General features: G+C 46.9%; 1 protein-coding gene across 1 annotated transcript in view; it reads right to left on the reverse strand.

Moving 5' to 3' along the window:
* Window positions 1–21,665, reverse strand: part of LOC139396599 (unconventional myosin-IXAa-like) — a gene marked incomplete at its 3' end in the record, with an annotated part of 75,362 nt that overhangs the window by 9,752 nt on the left and 43,945 nt on the right. The window contains exons 3-4 of the mRNA XM_071143553.1: window positions 7,363–7,457; window positions 6,906–6,968 (exon numbers count right to left, since the gene is read on the reverse strand). Coding sequence (XP_070999654.1) covers window positions 6,906–6,968; window positions 7,363–7,457 — 158 coding nt within the window. The remainder of the gene's footprint in view (window positions 1–6,905; window positions 6,969–7,362; window positions 7,458–21,665) is intronic.

Here is a 21,665-nt window from a genome sequence, read left to right on the forward strand (position 1 = left end):
ATATACAGGGTGTTAGGTTACAGAGTCAATGTGGAGGCTATATAGAGGGTGTTACGGTACAGAGTCAATGTGGAGGCTATATAGAGGGTGTTACGGTACAGAGTCAATGTGGAGGCTATATACAGGGGGTACCAGTACAGAGTCAATGTGGAGGCTATATACAGGGAGTTACGGTACAGAGTCAATGTGGAGGCTATATACAGGGGGTACCAGTACAGAGTCAATGTGGAGGCTATATACAGGGGGTACCAGTACAGAGTCAATGTGGAGGCTATATACAGGGGGTACCAGTACAGAGTCAATGTGGAGGCTATATACAGGGGGTACCAGTACAGAGTCAATGTGGAGGCTATATACAGGGGGTACCGGTACAGAGTCAATGTGGAGGCTATATACATGGGGTACCAGTACAGAGTCAATGTGGAGGCTATATACAGGGGGTACCGGTACAGAGTCAATGTGGAGGCTATATACAGGGGGTACCAGTACAGAGTCAATGTGGAGGCTATATACAGGGGGTACCAGTACAGAGTCAATGTGGAGGCTATATACAGGGGGTTACGGTACAGAGTCAATGTGGAGGCTATATATAGGGGGTACCAGTACAGAGTCAATGTGGAGACTATATACAGGGGGTACCGGTACAGAGTCAATGTGGAGGCTACATACAGGGGGTACCGGTACAGAGTCAATGTGGAGGCTCTATACAGGGGGTACCAGTACAGAGTCAATGTGGAGGCTATATACAGGGGGAACCGGTACAGAGTCAATGTGGAGGCTTTATACAGGGGGTACCAGTACAGAGTCAATGTGGAGGCTATATACAGGGGGTACCAGTACAGAGTCAATGTGGAGGCTATATACAGGGGGTACCAGTACAGAGTCAATGTGGAGGCTATATACAGGGGGTACCGGTACAGAGTCAATGTGGAGGCTATATACAGGGGGTACCAGTACAGAGTCAATGTGGAGGCTATATACAGGGGGTACCCGTACAGAGTCAATGTGGAGGCTATATACAGGGGGTACCGGTACAGAGTCAATGTGGAGGCTACATACAGGGGGTACCGGTACAGAGTCAATGTGGAGGCTCTATACAGGGGGTACCGGTACAGAGTCAATGTGGAGGCTATATACAGGGGGTACCAGTACAGAGTCAATGTGGAGGCTATATACAGGGGGTACCAGTACAGAGTCAATGTGGAGGCTATATACAGGGGGTACCAGTACAGAGTCAATGTGGAGGCTATATACAGGGGGTACCAGTACAGAGTCAATGTGGAGGCTATATACAGGGGGTACCAGTACAGAGTCAATGTGGAGGCTATATACAGGGGGTACCGGTACAGAGTCAATGTGGAGGCTATATACAGGGGGTACCAGTACAGAGTCAATGTGGAGGCTATATACAGGGGGTACCAGTACAGAGTCAATGTGGAGGCTATATACAGGGGGTACCGGTACAGAGTCAATGTGGAGGCTATATACAGGGGGTACCGGTCCATGTGCTCTATACACATGGATCTCAACTCAGAATATCTCCTCATGCCAAAGTGTGGTCTTTTAGGACGATGTCAGTAATAGTCGGAGCCTGTAGAGACTCCATCTGCGGAACATATTACACACAACGAGAGGTTGTGTTTCCAGTGGGAAAGGAAACTATGAAACACTGCATTGTATGTCACGCCATAGAGTTGAAACCTGATTAGTGTGTGTGTGTGTGTGTGTGTGTGTGTCTGTGTGTGTGTGTGTGTCTGTGTGTGTGTGTGTGTGTGTCTGTGTGTGTGTGTCTGTGTGTGTGTGTCTGTGTCTGTGTGTGTCAGTGTGTGTGTCTGTGTGTGTGTGTGTGTGTGTGTGTTTTATAGGCACCCATGTCTAAAAGAGAAGGCTGGGAGGTCTGGTTTGAGTTTGAGCTCCTGTGCTGTCATCACGGTGACTTGAAAGCCTTAGTGACCAGCGGGGCCAAACTGAGACCTTGGGGATAAAATACCCACTGTTATAAACCTATTACCGCTATTGTGATTCACTGAGTCAGCAATGAACAGGGATTTGGTTGTTTTTTTAGGGTGGGGTGGAAGGGGCCGAGGTGTGTGTGTGCGCTGTGAAAGTACACATGCGTGCGTGCTCGTGAGGGTGTGAGCGTGCGTGTATATTTCATTGATCTTTATGAGTTAGATAAACAAATTGATTCGTCTTATTACAAATCGCATGTGAGGTGCATATATATGCATATACGATCATTATCACCCCACTACAATGAAACATCGTCAAAAATATGCAACTGTTTCGACCCCCCCCCCCCCCCATCACCATGGTAATAGCCTATATAGAGTATATGATATCCCATAATCAACCATATAAGTTATCTAATATGAATTCAGCTTGAGGTTCAAAATATAACTCTACGCTTTGTTAACAACAATATAAACAACTTTGCTTTAACGTCAGAGCGATTATATTCTGGTCTATTGAGCAAGAGTATGAGGAAGAGTATCAGATATCCTGTGTGGTTTGAGGAAATTAAGTCGGCTTCTAGGTATCGAGGTTCAGCGAACAACTGAGGAGGAAAAGATAAGAAAGTTACCCGGAATATAATCTCTCTACCACGGGGATCACTTCAGTGGGCTAAGAGGGTCCCGTCCCTCAGATTGGAAGGTTAGTAGTTTGACTCCCTGTGTCGAGTCATACCAAAAAACTCAGAAGAAATTGACCCGATGCGTCTCTGTCTGGCACTCAGCATTAAGGAGATGGATTGGGGGTAAGGTCTTATGATAGACTAGCATCCTGTCCAGGAGGTGTACTGGTACATTGTATTGTACATCAAGCTGCCTCACGTTACAGAATCAGGAGATGATTTATAGGCCGTTAAGCCTTTTAGATACTGAATCAATATTAGATAACTTATAAGGCTGTTTATGGAACAATACATAGCTACATTTGATTTATATCTATTGCTATAATATACACTCACCAGACAGTTTATGATGTAAACCCATCTAGTACTGGGACCCCCTTTGCCTCCAGAACAGCCTGAATTATTTGGGGTATAGATTCTACAAGGTGTCGGATGTTGGTCCATGCTGACGCGATGACTTCACGGGTTTACTGCAGATTGGACGGCAGTACATTCACACTGCTAACAGCCCGTCATTATGCTCTATTGGGTTGAGGTCTGGGGGACTGACCAGGAAACTGTCATGTTCCAGAAAATGTTTTCCCACTCCTCATTTGTCCAGTGTTGGTGATGTCGTGCCCACTGGAGCCGCTTCTTCTTCTTGTTTTTAGCGGATAGGAGCGGAACCCGGTGATGTCGTGCCCACTGGAGCCGCTTCTTCTTCTTGTTTTTAGCTGATAGGAGCGGAACCCGGTGATGTCGTGCCCACTGGCACCGCTTCTTCTTCTTGTTTTTAGCTGATAGGAGCGGAACCCGGTGATGTCGTGCCCACTGGAGCCGCTTCTTCTTCTTGTTTTTAGCTGATAGGAGCGGAACCCGGTGATGTCGTGCCCACTGGCACCGCTTCTTCTTCTTGTTTTTAGCGGATAGGAGCGGAACCCGGTGATGTCGTGCCCACTGGCACCGCTTCTTCTTCTTGTTTTTAGCTGATAGGAGCGGAACCCGGTGATGTCGTGCCCACTGGAGCCGCTTCTTCTTCTTGTTTTTAGCGGATAGGAGCGGAACCCGGTGATGTCGTGCCCACTGGCACCGCTTCTTCTTCTTGTTTTTAGCTGATAGGAGCGGAACCCGGTGATGTCGTGCCCACTGGAGCCGCTTCTTCTTCTTGTTTTTAGCGGATAGGAGCGGAACCCGGTGATGTCGTGCCCACTGGCACCGCTTCTTCTTCTTGTTTTTAGCTGATAGGAGTGGAACCCGGTGATGTCGTGCCCACTGGCACCACTTCTTCTTCTTGTTTTTAGCGGATAGGAGCGGAACCCGGTGATGTCGTGCCCACTGGCACCGCTTCTTCTTCTTGTTTTTAGCTGATAGGAGCGGAACCCGGTGATGTCGTGCCCACTGGAGCCGCTTCTTCTTCTTGTTTTTAGCTGATAGGAGTGGAACCCGGTGATGTCGTGCCCACTGGCACCACTTCTTCTTCTTGTTTTTAGCGGATAGGAGCGGAACCCGGTGATGTCGTGCCCACTGGCACCGCTTCTTCTTCTTGTTTTTAGCTGATAGGAGCGGAACCCGGTGATGTCGTGCCCACTGGAGCCGCTTCTTCTTCTTGTTTTTAGCGGATAGGAGCGGAACCCGGTGAGGTCGTCTGCTGCTCCCATCGGTGACAAGGATCAACGAGTTCCAAGATGTTGTCTGTTTGTGGCCCGCCTGTTAGCGTGCACGATTCTTGCCATTTCCCTTCGACTTCTCTCATCAACGAGCTGATTTTGCCCACAGGACTGCCACAGGACTGCCACAGGACTGCCACAGGACTGCCACAGGACTACCACAGGACTGCCACAGGACTGCCACAGGACTACCACAGGACTGCCACAGGACTACCACAGGACTGCCACAGGACTGCCACAGGACTGCCACAGGACTACCACAGGACTGCCACAGGACTGCCACAGGACTGCCACAGGACTGCCACAGGACTGCCACAGGACTGCCACAGGACTGCCGCTGACTGGAAGTTTTTTGTTTGTTTGTCGCACCATTCTCAGTAACCCCTTGACACTGGCGTGCCCAGGAGGTTGGCCGTTTCTGAGATACTGGATACGGCGAAACTAACGATCATACCCCCGCTGAAAGTAGATTAGGTCACTCATTTTGCCCCTGTTAAATCAAACAGTAACTGAATGCCTCGATACCTGCCTGTTTTATATGCAACATGACTCGTAGGAGTGACCCATTTTTGTGAACTAGGTAGTGTACCTAAAAAAACTGGCCAGTGAGTGAATTCGGAAAGTATTCAGACCCCTTGACATTTTCCAGTCTTATTCCAAAATGGATTAAATAAAAAAATAATTCTCATCAATCTACAAACAATACACCCTAATGAAGAAGCAAAACATATATATATATATATATATTTTTTTTTAAATGTGTGAAAATGTATTAATAATACAAATGTGAAATATCACATTTACATAAGTATTCAGACCCTTTACTCAGTACTTTGTTGAAGCACCTTTGGCAACGATTACAGCCTCGAGTCGTCATGGGTATGACTGGACAAGCTTGGCACACCTGTATTTGGGGAGTTTTTCCCATTCTTCTCTGCAGATCCTCTCAAGCTCTGTCAGGTTGGATGGGGAGCGTCGCTGCACAGCTATTTTCAGGTCTCTCTAGAGATATTCGATTTGGGTTCAAGTTCGGGCTCTGGCTAAGCCACTCAAGGATATTCAGAGACTTGTCCCAAAACCACTCCTGCGTCGCCTTGGCTGTGAGCTTAGGGTCGTTGTCCGATTGGAAGGTGAACCTTCAGTCCTGAGTGCTCTTCATCCAGGATCTCTCTGTACTCTGCTCCGTTCATCTTTCCCTCAATCCTGACTAGTCTCCCAGTCCCTTTCACTGAAAAACATCCCCAAAGGATGATGCTGTCACCAACATGCTTCACCGTAGGAATGGTTCAGGTTTACTCCAGATGTGACACTTGGTATTCAGGCCAAAGAGTTGGTTTCATAAGATATGAAAATCTTGTTTCTCGTGGTCTGAGAGTCCCTATGGTACCTTTTGACAAACTCCAAGCGGGCTGTCATGTGCCTTTTACAGAGGAGTGGCTTCCGTTTGGCCACTCTACCATAAAGGCCTGATTGGTGGAGTGCTGTAGAGATAGTTGTCCTTCTGGAAGATTCTCCCATCTGCACAGAGGAACTCCGGAGCTCTGTCAGAGTGACCATTGGGTTCTTGGTCACCTCCCTGACCAAGGCCCTTCTCACCCATTTGCTCAGTTTGGCCGGGCGATAAGCTCCAGGAAGAGTCTCATAGCAAAGAGTCTGAATACTTATATAAATAAGGAATCAGGTTTGAATTTCTAAAAACCTGTTTTTGCTTTGTCATTATGGGGTATTGTGATGTCATTATGGGGTATTGTGATGTCATTATGGGGTATTGTGATGTCATTATGGGGTATTGTGATGTCATTATGGGGTATTGTGATGTCATTATGGGGTATTGTGTGTAGATTGATAAGTATTTTATTTATTTAATCCATTTTAGTATAAGGCTGTAACGTAACAAAATGTGGAATAAGTGAAGGGGTCTGAATACTTTCAAAATGCACTGTATATTTATTGAATATTATATGAATCCTATAAATTAAAATGACAGATTTGGGTGATTAGTTTTATTTCTCAGGGATCAAATTATACTTAAACAAAATAATGTTTCTGGAATGCTTATCGTATCTGTTTCTAACTCGACAAACGATTTCAGAACCATCTGCGATAATAGGTCTCATGGCTGGTCATTTCTGAAGGAACTGTATTTAATTTAACTAGGCAAGTCAGTTAAGAACAAATTCTTATTTTCAATGACAGCCTAGGAACAGTGGGTTAGTTAACTGCCTGTTCAGGGACAGAACGACAGATTTGTACCTTGTCAGCTCGAGGATTTGAACTTGCAACCCAACGCTCTAACCACTAGGCTACCCTGCCGCCCCAGATTAAGGCCTTTTATATATATTTGTATTTATTTATTTAACTAGGCAAGTCAGTTCAGAACAAATTCTCATTTACAATAACGGCCTACCCCACGGCCAAACCCGGACAACACTGGGCCAATTGTGCGCCGGGCCCTATAGGACTCCCAATCACGGCCGGGTGAGATACAGCCTGGATTCGAACCAAAGCGACTTACAGTCATGCGTGAATCATTTCTCTCTCCATATGGGTGGTCTCGGGAATCTAACCCACTATCCTGGCACTGCTCTACCAAGACAGAAAACAGTTTTCTAATTCTCCCTCACCTTTCATTGTGCTCCTGGTAGACCAGGCGTGACTTCTCCAGTAGGTACTTCTCCACATACGCTCTGTCAACACAGGAATGACTTTAGACAAGAGACACTTTCTACAGAGTTTCAAACAGAGACACAGATGGAAACAGAGACACAGAGGGAAACAGATGAACAGAGGGAAACAGAGACACAGAGGGAAACAGAGACACAGAGGGAAAGAGAGACACAGAGGGAGAGAGAGACACAGAGGGGGAGAGAGACAGAGGGAGAGAGAGACTCAGAGGGAGGGAGAGACACAGAGAGAGAGACACAGAGGGAGAGAGAGACACAGAGGGAAACAGACACACAGAGGGAAACAGACACACAGAGGGAGAGAGACAGAGGGAAAGACACACAGCAGAGAAACAGAGAGGAATGAAAGAGGAAAGGAGATCCAGACGGATAAAGGAGGTGTAGCGGTCTCTCTCACCCTCGGACGGTGCCACTCTCCTGGTAGTTGACCTGGATGAACTTCCCAAAACGGCTGGAGTTGTCGTTGTGAGCCGTCTTGGCGTTCCCAAATGCCTGGAGAGAAGAGGAGATACATTTAGGTTTATTTAAAAATCGTTGTACAAGTGAGGAAATACAATAATTTCAAAAGTAAGGTAAAAGGCTATCAAAAAAAGCTAAATAAATCAATGAATTATTACAATTACAATGAATGCATAAAAACACACCACTGAGCTGTAACGTCATGAAAAAGGTTGAACTAACAGAACCCTGATGAAGACCACTTCCTGTCAAAACATTGGTACATAAATGATTCCATCTGAGCCACTAGTGTACGGAGCCACTAGTGTACGGAGCCACTAGTGTTCGGAGCCACTAGTGTACGGAGCCACTAGTGTTCGGAGCCACTAGTGTTCGGAGCCACTAGTGTACGGAGCCACAAGTGTACGGAGCCACTAGTGTACGGAGGAGCCACTAGTGTACGGAGGAGCCACTAGTGTACGGAGGAGCCACTAGTGTACGCAGGAGCCACTAGTGTACGGAGGAGCCACTAGTGTACGGAGGAGCCACTAGTGTACGGAGGAGCCACTAGTGTTCGGACCCAGTAGTGTACGGAGCGGAACACACAGAGCGAACGCACAGAGGGAATACACACATCACAACTCTATATCTGGGGTCACCAGGTACACTATATATACTGTACTATGTGTCAGTACACACACACACACACACACACACACACACACGGTTATCAATACAAACACCCAACCCCGCTGCACAGTGTGAGAGCTCCTAACAGGTCCGTATTTCTGTTGGCCAGGTCTCAACAGTCAGGGAGTACAGGTCTCAGAGTCAGGGAGTACAGGTCTCAGAGTCAGGGAGTACAGGTCTCAGAGTCAGGGAGTACAGTACACAGAGTCAGGGAGTACAGTACACAGAGTCAGGGAGTACAGTACACTGAGTCAGGGAGTACAGTACACTGAGTCAGGGAGTACAGTACACTGAGTCAGGGAGTACAGTACACTGTACACAGAGTCAATCATCATTCATCACAGATCCTAATACCCATTATGTATGGCTCTGCTATCTGTTTTTCTAAAGGTAGGTTTTTAGGCTGAATAACCCAATCAAAATTGAATGTTGGAATATGCCAGGCCTACTGGGCCAAAATCAATTATGGCCTATTGTATAGATAATATAACAAAAATGAAGGACATTTTTAAGAGATCATATTTTTTGCTACAATGACACACTTATTTAGCTACCCACCTCATTCCTTTCTTTTATCACATAGTAAGTACACCCCGTCATGCTTTTGGGACACGTACAGTATCTTTTCAGAATCCACAATGATTCTTTAGTTGTGGACACGACATCACTTCTCTCCCTCTCTTGCTATTGGTCCTCATCTTTGTAAGTCACCTTGATTTAGCACCTGTGTGTTTTATCAGATTCTTAATGAAAATATTTAGTGAACTCCATGACAGTTGCTAAAGAAAGGGGCTATAGCAGCACACAAGTAGACTAGAAATGCATGCTGGGCCGGGCGCGCCCTGAGCTGGTGAAGTGAGAGCTCATGGGCTAGAAGGCAGACGCTCCAGCCTTCGGGAATCTCGCTCTGTGCTCCAGTCAAATTGGGATCGCTCCACTCCAGCTCCGCTCCACTCCACTCAGATACTCTGCTCCCTTCCACCCTCCCTCCCTCTCAGCCTCGCTCCCTCCCTACCTCTCACGCTCCCTCCCTACATCTCACCCTCCCTCTCCCCCTCCCTCCCTCTCACGCTCCCTCCCTCCCTACCTCTCATCCTCCCCCCCCCCCTCCCCCCCGATCCCTCCCCCCCTCTCACCCTCCCCCCCCCCCCCCCCTCTCCCAGACAACAGTCCAGCACAACAACACCCAGCCACATAATAATACACCCAGCACACCCTAGACCTTCTGTCTGAGGACCAACTAGGTTCACCCACCCAGCACGCCCTAGACCTTCTATCTGAGGACCAACTACCCAGCCACATAATAATATCCCCAGCGCACCCTAGACCTTCAATCTGAGGACCAACTACCCAGCCACATAATAATACACCCAGCGCCCCAGACCTTCTGTCTGAGGACCAACTAGGTTCACCCAGCCACATAATAATATCCCCAGCACACCCTAGACCTTCTGTCTGAGGACCAACTAGGTTCACCCAGCCACATAATAATATACCCAGCACACCCTAGACCTTCTGTCTGAGGACCAACTAGGTTCACCCACCCAGCACACCCTAGACCTTCTGTCTGAGGACCAACTACCCAGCCACATAATAATATACCCCGCACCCTAGACCTTCTATGTGAGGACCAACTACCCAGCCTCATAATAATATACCCCGCACCCTAGACCTTCTATCTGAGGACCAACTACCCAGGTACATAATAATATACCCAGCACACCCTAGACCTTCTGTCTGAGGACCAACTACCCAGCCTCATAATAATATACCCCGCACCCTAGACCTTCTATCTGCGGACCAACTACCCAGCTACATAATAATACCCCCAGCACACCCTAGACCATCTATCTGAGGACCAACTAGGTTCACCCACCCAGCACACCCTAGACCTTCTGTCTGAGGACCAACTAGGTTCACCCACCCAGCACAACCTAGACCTTCTGTCTGAGGACCAACTAGGTTCACCCAGCCACATAATAATACACACAGGCACAAACCACCTGAGAACACAGCAGGTAAGGGTGGCAGCACTGAAGGGAGTGATTGATCTACTTTCCCAACGCACAAGTGGTTATCTCCATCCTGCTACCACGAAAAGACTACCATACAGCAGGTAAACGCAGAGTGACTGTTCCTCAAAACCAAATGTTTACCTGGCCCACCACTCCACCCTGGACTTGAACAGCCTCTATGACCAGGTCCACCTCTACAAGGCAGCAGGTATAGAGGAGACAGACCCACTGGTTGCCCTCTAGGTTACAGAGAGCTGGTAGTCCCATCCACCAAACTACCAGGTGTGAAACAGGGGAGGGACTCAGGGGGTATGCTAACTTGGTATAGAGCAGACCTAACTCACTCCATTAAATTCATCAAAACAGGAACATTTTACGTTTGGCTAGAAATTAATTCAGAAATGACCTCAACAGAGAAAAAGGTTATCATGTGTGCTACCTATATCCCCCCCAATATAATCCCCATACATTAACGATGAGAGCTTCATTAAATAGTACCCACAAAACACCAGTCTCAACGTCAACAGCGAAGAGACGACTCCGGGATGCTGGCCTTCTAGGCAGAGTTGCAAAGAAAAAGCCATCTCTCAGACTGGCCAATAAAAATAAAAGATTAAGATGGGCAAAAGAACACAGACACTGGACAGAGGAACTCTGCCTCAGAACAACAGTTTTCAGCTGTGCTAACATAACTGCAAAAGGGTTTTCTAATGACCAATTAGCCTTTTAAAATGATACACTTGGATTAGCTAACACAACGTGCCATTGGAACACAGGAGTGATGGTTGCTGATAATGGGCCTCTGTACGCCTATGTAGATATTCCATTAAAAATCCTCCATTTCCAGCCACAATAGTAATTTACAACATTATCAATGTCTACACTGTATTTCTGATCAATTTGATGTTATTTTAATGGACACATTTTTTGTTGCTTTTCTTTCAAAAACAAGGATATTTCTAAATGACCCCAAATATCTGAACGGTAGTGTATATAGTCAATGGTAGGCTTGAGGGGACTCTTTTGGTAGGTACACCTATAGCTCATCTCTTGGTAGTAGTACTGTAGACTACTTTATCACTGACCTCAACCCAGAGTCTCTTAGAGCGTTCACAGTCCGTCCACTGACACCCCTATCAGACCACAGCAAAATAACACTCTTACTTGAACAGAGCTATGGTCAACCATGAGGCATCAAAGCCAAAGGAACTGAAACATTTTAACAAATGCTTAAGGAAAGGAATGTGGAAATCTACCCAAAAACTATTATGCAACAACAAATGCAGGAATACCTGACATGATGACTCCTTGCTGTCCCCAGTCCACCTGACTGTGCTGCTGCTCCAGTTTCAACTATTCTGCCTTATTATTATTCGACCATGCTGGTCATTTACATTTACATTGAACATCTTGACCATGTTTTGTTATAATCTCCACCCGGCACAGCCAGAAGAGGACTGGCCACCCCACATAGCCTGGTTCCTCTCTAGGTTTCTTCCTAGGTTTTGGCCTTTCTAGGGAGTTTTTCCTAGCCACCGTGCTTCTACACCTGCATTGCTTGCTGTTTGGGGTTTTAGGCTGGGTTTCTGTACAGCACTTTGAGATATCAGCTGATGTACGAAGGGCTATATAAATACATTTGATTTGATTTGATTTGATGCTATGGTTTGATGAAGAATGCAAAAACCTAAGAAAGAAATGGAGAAACCTGTCCAACCAAAAACATAGAGACCCAGAAAACCTGAGTCTACGCCTTCACTATGGTGAATCACTAAAACAATACAGAAATACACTACGGAAGAAGAAGGAACAGCACGTCAGAAATCAGCTCAATGTAATTGAAGAATCCATAGAATCTAACCACTTCTGGGACAATTGGAAAACTCTGAACAAACAACAACACAAAGAGTTATCTACAGTATCCAAAATGGATAAACCACTTCTCCAATCTTTTTGGCTCTATAACAAAGAAAAAACTTATTAGATCATATTAGAGACACATATTTCCCTCAGATTGCACAGACCCACAAAGAATTCGATAACAAATCCAATTTTGATAAACTCCCATATCTACTGGGTGAAATACCAGTGTGCCATCACAGCAGAAAAGGGCCACCAGTGAAGAACAAACACTTTTGTATATTATCTACTTCACTGCTTTGGCAATGTTAACATATGTTACCCATGCCAATAAAGCTCTTAAACTAAACTAAACTACAGACACAGACACAGACACAGACACAGACACAGACACAGACAGACAGACAGACAGACAGACAGACAGACAGACAGACAGACAGACAGACAGACAGACAGAGAGAAACAAACAGGGAGTCAGACAGCTAGCTCTCTCATAGCAGGAAGTTCATATGGTAGGCTAAAGGACTAAATCCTGGGGTCAACAGCGTGTGCATGTACACTGAGTAATACCAAACATTAAGGACACCTGCTCTTTCCATGAAAGGCAAAGTGGGATACCTGGTCAGTTGTACAACTAAATGCCTTCAACTGAAATGTGTCTTCCACATTTAACTCAACCCTTCTGAATCAGAGAGGTGAGTCTTCCACATTTAACTCAACCCTTCTGAATCAGAGAGGTGGGAGGGTGGGGGGGGGGGGGCTGCCTTAATTGATATCCACGTCTTACGGCGCCAGGGGAACAGTGGGTTAACTGCCTTGTTCAGGGGAACAGTGGGTTAACTGCCTTGTTCAGGGGAACAGTGGGTTAACTGCCTTGTTCAGGGGAACAGTGGGTTAACTGCATTGTTCAGGGAACAGTGGGTTAACTGCCTTGTTCAGGGGAACAGTGGGTTAACTGCCTTGTTCAGGGGAACAGTGGGTTATAACTGCCTTGTTCAGGGGAACAGTGGGTTCACTGCCTTGTTCAGAGGAACAGTGGGTTAACTGCCTTGTTCAGGGGAACAGTGGGGTAACTGCCTTGTTCAGGGGAACAGTGGGTTAACTGCCTTGTTCAGGGGAACAGTGGGTTAACTGCCTGCTCAGGGGAACAGTGGGTTAACTGCTTTACTCTGGGGAACAGTGGGTTAACTGCCTTGTTCAGGGGAACAGTGGGTTAACTGCCTTGTTCAGGGGAACAGTGGGTTAACTGCATTGTTCAGGGGAACAGTTGGTTAACTGCCTTGTTCAGGGGAACAGTGGGTTAACTGCCTTGTTCAGGGGAACAGTGGGTTATAACTGCCTTGTTCAGGGAAACAGTGGGTTCACTGCCTTGTTCAGAGGAACAGTGGGTTAACTGCCTTCGTCAGGGGAACAGTGGGTTAACTGCCTTGTTCAGGGGAACAGTGGGTTAACTGCCTTGTTCAGGGGAACAGTGGGTTAACTGCCTTGTTCAGGGGAACAGTGGGTTAACTGCCTTGTTCAGGGGAACAGTGGGTTAACTGCCTTGTTCAGGGGAACAGTGGGTTAACTGCATTGTTCAGGGGAACAGTGGGTTAACTGCCTTGTTCAGGGGAACAGTGGGTTAACTGCCTTGTTCAGGGGAACAGTGGGTTAACTGCCTTGTTCAGGGGAACAGTGGGTTAACTGCCTTGTTCAGGGGAACAGTGGGTTAACTGCCTTGTTCAGGGGAACAGTGGGTTAACTGCCTTGTTCAGGGGAACAGTGGGTTAACTGCCTTGTTCAGGGGAACAGTGGGTTAACTGCCTTGTTCAGGGGAACAGTGGGTTAACTGCCTTGTTCAGGGGAACAGTGGGTTAACTGCCTGTTCAGGGGAACAGTGGGTTAACTGCTTTACTCCGGGGAACAGTGGGTTAACTGCCTTGTTCAGGGGAACAGTGGGTTAACTGCCTTGTTCAGGGGAACAGTGGGTTAACTGCCTTGTTCAGGGGAACAGTGGGTTAACTGCCTTGTTCAGGGGAACAGTGGGTTAACTGCCTTGTTCAGGGGAACAGTGGGTTAACTGCATTGTTCAGGGGAACAGTGGGTTAACTGCCTTGTTCAGGGGAACAGTGGGTTAACTGCCTTGTTCAGGGGAACAGTGGGTTAACTGCCTTGTTCAGGGGAACAGTGGGTTAACTGCCTTGTTCAGGGGAACAGTGGGTTAACTGCCTTGTTCAGGGGAACAGTGGGTTAACTGCATTGTTCAGGGGAACAGTGGGTTAACTGCATTGTTCAGGGGAACAGTGGGTTAACTGCCTTGTTCAGGGGAACAGTGGGTTAACTGCCTTGTTCAGGGGAACAGTGGGTTAACTGCCTTGTTCAGGGGAACAGTGGGTTAACTGCCTGTTCAGGGGAACAGTGGGTTAACTGCTTTACTCCGGGGAACAGTGGGTTAACTGCCTTGTTCAGGGGAACAGTGGGTTAACTGCCTTGTTCAGGGGAACAGTGGGTTAACTGCATTGTTCAGGGGAACAGTTGGTTAACTGCCTTGTTCAGGGGAACAGTGGGTTAACTGCCTTGTTCAGGGGAACAGTGGGTTATAACTGCCTTGTTCAGGGGAACAGTGGGTTAACTGCCTTGTTCAGGGGAACAGTGGGTTAACTGCCTTGTTCAGGGGAACAGTGGGTTAACTGCCTTGTTCAGGGGAACAGTGGGTTAACTGCATTGTTCAGGGGAACAGTGGGTTAACTGCCTTGTTCAGGGGAACAGTGGGTTAACTGCCTTGTTCAGGGGAACAGTGGGTTAACTGCCTTGTTCAGGGGAACAGTGGGTTAACTGCCTGTTCAGGGGAACAGTGGGTTAACTGCTTTACTCCGGGGAACAGTGGGTTAACTGCCTTGTTCAGGGGAACAGTGGGTTAACTGCCTTGTTCAGGGGAACAGTGGGTTAACTGCATTGTTCAGGGGAACAGTTGGTTAACTGCCTTGTTCACTGGAACAGTGGGTTAACTGCCTTGTTCAGGGGAACAGTGGGTTAACTGCCTTGTTCAGGGGAACAGTGGGTTAACTGCCTTGTTCAGGGGAACAGTGGGTTAACTGCCTTGTTCAGGGGAACAGTGGGTTAACTGCCTTGTTCAGGGGAACAGTGGGTTAACTGCCTTGATCAGGGGAACAGTGGGTTAACTGTCTTGTTCAGGAGCAGAACAACTGATTTTTACCTTGTCAGCTCGGGGGTTTCGATCCAGCAAACTTTCGATTACTGGCCCAATGCTCTAACCACTAGGATACCTGCCGCATAACAGACTGACCAGGTGAAAGCTATGATCCCTTATTGATGTCACTTGTTAAATCCATTTCAATCAGTGTAGATGAAGGGGAGGAGACAGGTTAAAGAAGGATTTATAAGCCTTGAGACAATTGAGACATGGATTGTGTATGTGTGCCATTCAGAGGGTGAATGGGCAAGACACAAGATTGAAGTTCCTTTGAACTGGGTAGTAGGTGCCAGGCGCACCGGTTTGTGTCAAGAACTGCAACGCTGCTGGGTTTTTCACGGTCAAAAGTGTCCTGTGTGTATCAAGAATGATCCACCACTCAAAGGTCATCCAGCCAACTTGACACAACTATGGGAAGCATTGCAGTCCAAATGGGCCAGCAGCCCTATGGAACCGTTTCAACACATGGTAGAGTCCATGCCCCGACGAATTGTGGCTGTTCTGAGGGCTAATGTTTTGTACACTCAGCGTACATGTGTCTGTGTAACGGCAGTGCTCTACTAGCCAGCACTACATTAGCTCAGTCATTGAAGCCCCGAGGGCTGTTCCACGCTGTCACTTGGTGTTAGCCTGTTAGCATGACTGCCGCTGCAGAAAGAGCACAATTTCACACCCTCTGAGCGCACTGCGGTGGCTCTGGTGTAAGGGGTGTCGGTGAGTAGCGTCGAGGGGACAGGGAGAGCAGGATGGATTCTGACTCGCTAATTAGCCTGTCCATTACTAGACTGCGGCTAACGCTAGTGTACCTTCAGTGCCTAACTGCGGCTAACGTCAAGCCCTGTCCTGGCTAGAATCATTTGCTAGCTAGGTGCTATTGGTTCCAACTCATTCTGCCCATACTCTTCTTCTCCTAGCCTCGTTTCCACATCGAACGTCCTTGGAAAACAGTGACAGGTGACCTACCGGCTTGACAAATGCCGCCAATGCACCGTAACCACCCATTCATAACACCCACTGTTTGAATGAAGCTGCAAGTCCCTAAAATGATCGATGTTGGCTGCCTCCACATGTAAAAGCCTGCCAGTTTGTTGAGCCTGATAGTTTATGCCTCTGTGGGTATCCAGGTCAAAGCTGGGGGCCTGCTGGGGGATTGGGAGTGACTCACGCCCCTCAAGCTGAGAGGTGAAAACCCCTGTGGTTCAGAGTCCTAACCACCCTCTGCCACTCTACCTCACAGGAAACCACTCTGACTGTAGACAGGAAACCATTCTGACTGTAGACAGGAAGCCACTCTACCTCACAGGAAAACACTCAGACTGAAGACAGGAAGCCACTCTGACTGTAGACAGGAAGCCACTCTGACAGGTAGACAGGAAGCCACTGACTGTAGACAGGAAGCCACTGACTGTAGACAGGAAGCCACTCTGACTCACAGGAAAACACTCAGACTGTAGACAGGAAGCCACTCTGACTGTAGGCAGGAAGCCACTCTGACCGTGGACAGGAAACCACTCTGACAGTGGACAGGAAACCACTCTGACTGTAGAGCTTAGGGAACCGTGCCGGGACAGTTTTACAACCTGCACCAGATGTTCAGTGTGTTTTGAGGGGGTCAGTTTGAGCAAGGCAAGGAGCAGAATTGCTAATCTTGATCACATTAATAAGAGTATCTATTTTTATTGCAAGGTGATTTGTATTTCGGTGATTCTGCGCAGTTCGACTGCAGTGTAGTCGATATCAAACAAACACACACACATTCAGACACAATATGAGGAAAACAGGTTTTCAATAAAAATACTGTGTTGATTTACTTTATAATGCATCATAGATACGTATGGTTATGTAGACTCCAATCTCTTGGGTGGAAGTGCATTGTATAAAGCCAGAGAAACATATTACTCATGTCTGACTTGGGACAAACCAGTGGAGGGAACACACCCACAATAAGTACTGTTAGGCTCTAACGCTCACACACACACACACACACACACACACACACACACACACAGGTTGTAAACACTAAGAACATTTTCTGCCTCATTAGCGTTGTGGTATGTGTGTGCTCGTCCGCAAGTGCATGTCTGTCCCAGTGTCTACATGTCTGTCCCAGTGTCTACATGTCTGTCCCAGTGTCTACATGTCTGTCCCAGTGTCTACATGTCTGTCCCAGTGTCTACATGTCTGTCCCAGTGTCAGAGTGTGTACATGTCTGTCCCAGTGTCTACATGTCTGTCCCAGTGTCAGTGTCTACATGTCTGTCCCAGTGTCTACATGTCTGTCCCAGTGTCAGAGTGTCTACATGTCTGTCCCAGTGTCTACATGTCCGTCCCAGTGTCAGAGTGTCTACATGTCTGTCCCAGTGTCTACATGTCTGTCCCAGTGTCAGAGTGTCTACATGTCTGTCCCAGTGTCTACATGTCTGTCCCAGTGTCTACATGTCTGTCCCAGTGTCTACATGTCTGTCCCAGTGTCCACATGTCTGTCCCTGTGTCAGAGTGTCTACATGTCTGTCCCAGTGTCTACATGTCTGTCCCAGTGTCTACATGTCTGTCCCAGTGTCTACATGTCTGTCCCAGTGTCTACATGTCTGTCCCAGTGTCAGAGTGTCTACATGTCTGTCCCAGTGTCTACATGTCTGTCCCAGTGTCAGAGTGTCTACATGTCTGTCCCAGTGTCTACATGTCTGTCCCAGTGTCAGAGTGTCTACATGTCTCATCCCTAACACCACATTACATTGATGACATCAGCTAATACACAAACATATGCAACGAAACACGCACACACGCACTCACTCACACAGCCTTATTTGAGAGAGAGAGAGAGAGAGAGAGAGAGAGAGAGAGAGAGAGAGAGAGAGAGAGAGAGAGAGAGAGAGAGAGAGAGAGACAGAGATAGAGAGAGAGATAGAGGGCGGGTGAGAAAGAACTAGAAAAAAATATGAAGCCCAAGTTGTTAGAGGTTAGTCTGACTTGGGAGTTCTCTTCAAATTAAAGCCTTCCAGGTTCAAAGTCATTAGTCTGAACTGTGCTACAATTAAACAGATCAGAAGGCTCATTTAAACATAAATGCTTAATTACAAGCCCTTAACCAACAATGCTTTATGATTTAAGAAATGCATTCTGGTAATCTGTCTGGCCCTGCGGCCTTGTGAATGTTGACCTGTTTAAAGGTCTTACTCACATCGGCTACAGAGAGTGTGATCACACAGTCATCCGGAACAGCTGGTGCTCTCATGCATGTTTCAGTGTAACTTGCCTCGAAGCGAGCATAGAAGTAATTTAGCTCGTCTGGTAGGCTCGTGTCACTGGGCAGCTCGTGGCTGTGCTTCCCTTTGTACACTGGTTCCTCCTATAAAAATTGCGTTATACTGCAGCACACCTTGCGGGCTGCTGCAGAATTCTACGGCACGTTATTTAATTGTCAGCCATTTTCACCATTAAAGCGAGTTAGTGCTAGTTTGACCACCAGAGCGCAGCTTTGAGAAGCATTTGATAGACTTCAATATTGGCATTACTAGAGATGTTATTTTTTGATGTAAGAACATAGTATATGGGATTGATTAAGAAATGTAGCTTAATTAATTTGATTAATATTATGGTGTTTCTATTCCAAGAAAAGCAAAAAATGAAACCCTCAGGGTTTCCGTTAGGATGGAACGGAAAATATGGCTAAGGGTCATTTTCACACCCTAATTGTAGTCTAACCAATACCCAAACGGAGATTCAGTGAAAATACAAATCTCAATCGCTGAACAACAGCAAAGGACCTTGTGAAGATGCTGGAGGAAACAGGTACAAAAGTGTCTATATCCACAGTAAAACGAGTCCAATATCGACATAACCTGAAAGGCCGCTCAGCTAGGAAGAAGCCACTGCTCCAAAACCGCCATAAAAAAACCAGACTATTGTTTGCAACTGCACAAGGGGACAAAGATCGTACTTTTTGGAGAAATGTCTTCTGGTCTGATGAAACAAAAATAGAACTGTTTGACCATAACGACCATCCATATGTTTGGAGGAAAAAGGGGGAGGCTTGCAAGCCAAAGAACACCATCCCAATCGTGAAGCACAGGGTGGCAGCATTATGTTGTGGGGGTGTCTTGCTGCAGGAGGGTTGCTGCACTTCACAAAATAGATGTCATCATGAGGGAGGAAAATTATGTGGATATATTGCAGCAACATCTCAAGACATCAGTCAGGAAGTTAAAGCTCGGTCGCAAGTGGGTCTTTCAAATGGACAATGACCCCAAGCATACTTCCAAATTTGTGGCAATATGGCTTAAGGACAACAAAGTCAAGGTAATGGAGTGGCCATCACAAAGCCCTGACCTCAATCCTATAGAAGATTTGTGGTCAGAACTGACAAAGCGTGCGCGAGAAAGGAGGCCTACAAACCTGACTCAGTTACACCAGCTCTGTCAGGAGGAATGGGCCAAAATTTACCCAACTTATTGTGGGAAGCTTGTGGAAGGCTAGCCGAAACGTTTGACCCAAGTTAAACAATTTCAAGGCAATGCTACCAAATACTAATTGAGTGTATGTAAACGTCTGACCCACTGGGAATGTGATGAAAGAAATAACAGCTGAAATAAATAATTCTCTCTAGTATTATTCTGACATTTCACATTAAATATCAGGAATTGTGAAAAACTGAGTTTAAATATACTTGGCTAAGGTGTATATAAACTTCCGACTTCAACTGTATATTCAATATAGAGATAAGATGTGATAAAATTAAGCTCAGTAGTGTGTGTGGCCTCCACGTGCCTGTATGACCTCCCTACAACGCCTGGGCATGCTCCTAATGAGGTGGCGGATGGTCTCCTGAGGGATCTCCTCCCAGACCTGGACTAAAGCATCCGCCAACTCCTGGACAGTCTGTAGTGCAACGTGGCATTGGTGGATGGAGCGAGACATGATGTCCCAGATGTGCTCAATTGGATTCAGGTCTGGGGATTGGGCGGGCCAGTCCATAGCATCAATGCCTTCCTCTTACAGGAACTGCTGACACACTCCAGCCACATGAGGTCTAGCATTGTCTTTTGCATTAGGAGGAACCCAGGGCCAACCACACCAACATATGGTCTCACAAGGGGTCTGAGGATCTCATCTCGGTACCTAATTGCAGTCAGGCTACCTCTGGCGACCACATGGAGGGCTGTGCGGCCCCCCAAAGAAATGCCACCCCACACCATGACTGACCCACCACCAAACCGGTCATGCTGGAGGATGTTGCAGGTAGCAGAACGTTCTCCACGGCGTCTCCAGACTGTTACATGTGCTCAGTGTGAACCTGCTTTCATCTGTGAAGAGCACAGGGCGCCAGTGGCGAATTTGCCAATCTTGGTGTTCTCTGGCAAATGCCAAACGTCCTGCACGGTGTTGGGCTGTAAGCACAACCCCCACCCTTGGACGTTGGGCCCTCATACCACCCTCATGGAGTCTGTTTCTGACCATTTGAGCAGACACATGCACATTTGTGGCCTGCTGGAGATAATTTTGCAGGGCTCTGGCAGTGCTCCTCCTTCTCCTCCTTGCACAAAGGCGGAGGTAGCGGTCCTGCTGCTAGGTTGTTGCTCTCCTACGGCCTCCTCCACGTCTCCTGATGTACTGGTCTGTCTCCTGGTAGCGCCTCCATGCTCTGGACACTACGCTGACAGACACAGCAAACCTTCTTGCCACATCTCGCATTGATGTGCCATCCTGGATGAGCTGCACTACCTGAGCCACTTGTGTGGGTTGTAGACTCTGTCTCATGCTACCACTAGAGTGAAAGCACCGCCAGCATTCAAAAGTGACCAAAACATCAGCCAGGAAGCATAGGAACTGAGAAGTGGTCTGTGGTCCCCACCTGCAGAACCACTCCTTTATTGGAGGTGTCTTGCTAAATGCCTATAATTTCCACCTGTTGTCTATTCCATTTGCACAACAGCATGTGGAATTTATTGTCAATCAGTGTTGCTTCCTAAGTGGACAGTTTGATTTCACAGAAGTGTGATTGACTTGGAGTTACATTGTGTTGTTTAAGTGTTCCCTTTATTTTTTTAAGCAGTGTAGATTGTCATGCAAGAAAAATTGTTTGCAGAATTCACAGCCTGCTACGCTTGTGAAAAACAGAGTTAATAATATGTCTAACGGCAGCCATCTCCTTCAGCGCCATTATTACCTATTCATAATCTTTAGAATCTTTCAGTGGATACCTCTAACTACCAACTGTTTTAGAATCTTTCAGTGGATACCTCTAACTACCAACTGTTTTACAATCTTTCAGTGGATACCTCTAACTACCAACTGTTTTACAACCTTTCAGTGGATACCTCTAACTGCCAAGCGTTTTAGAATCTTTCAGTGGATACCTCTAACTGCCAAGCGTTTTAGAATCTTTCAGTGGATACCTCTAACTGCCAAGCGTTTTAGAATCTTTCAGTGGATACCTCTAACTGCCAACCGTTTTAGAATCTTTCAGTGGATACCTCTAACTGCCAACCGTTTTAGAATCTTTCAG

Source organism: Oncorhynchus clarkii, unplaced genomic scaffold (genome assembly GCF_045791955.1).
Source record: "Oncorhynchus clarkii lewisi isolate Uvic-CL-2024 unplaced genomic scaffold, UVic_Ocla_1.0 unplaced_contig_9994_pilon_pilon, whole genome shotgun sequence".
Taxonomy (NCBI): Eukaryota; Metazoa; Chordata; class Actinopteri; order Salmoniformes; family Salmonidae; genus Oncorhynchus; species Oncorhynchus clarkii.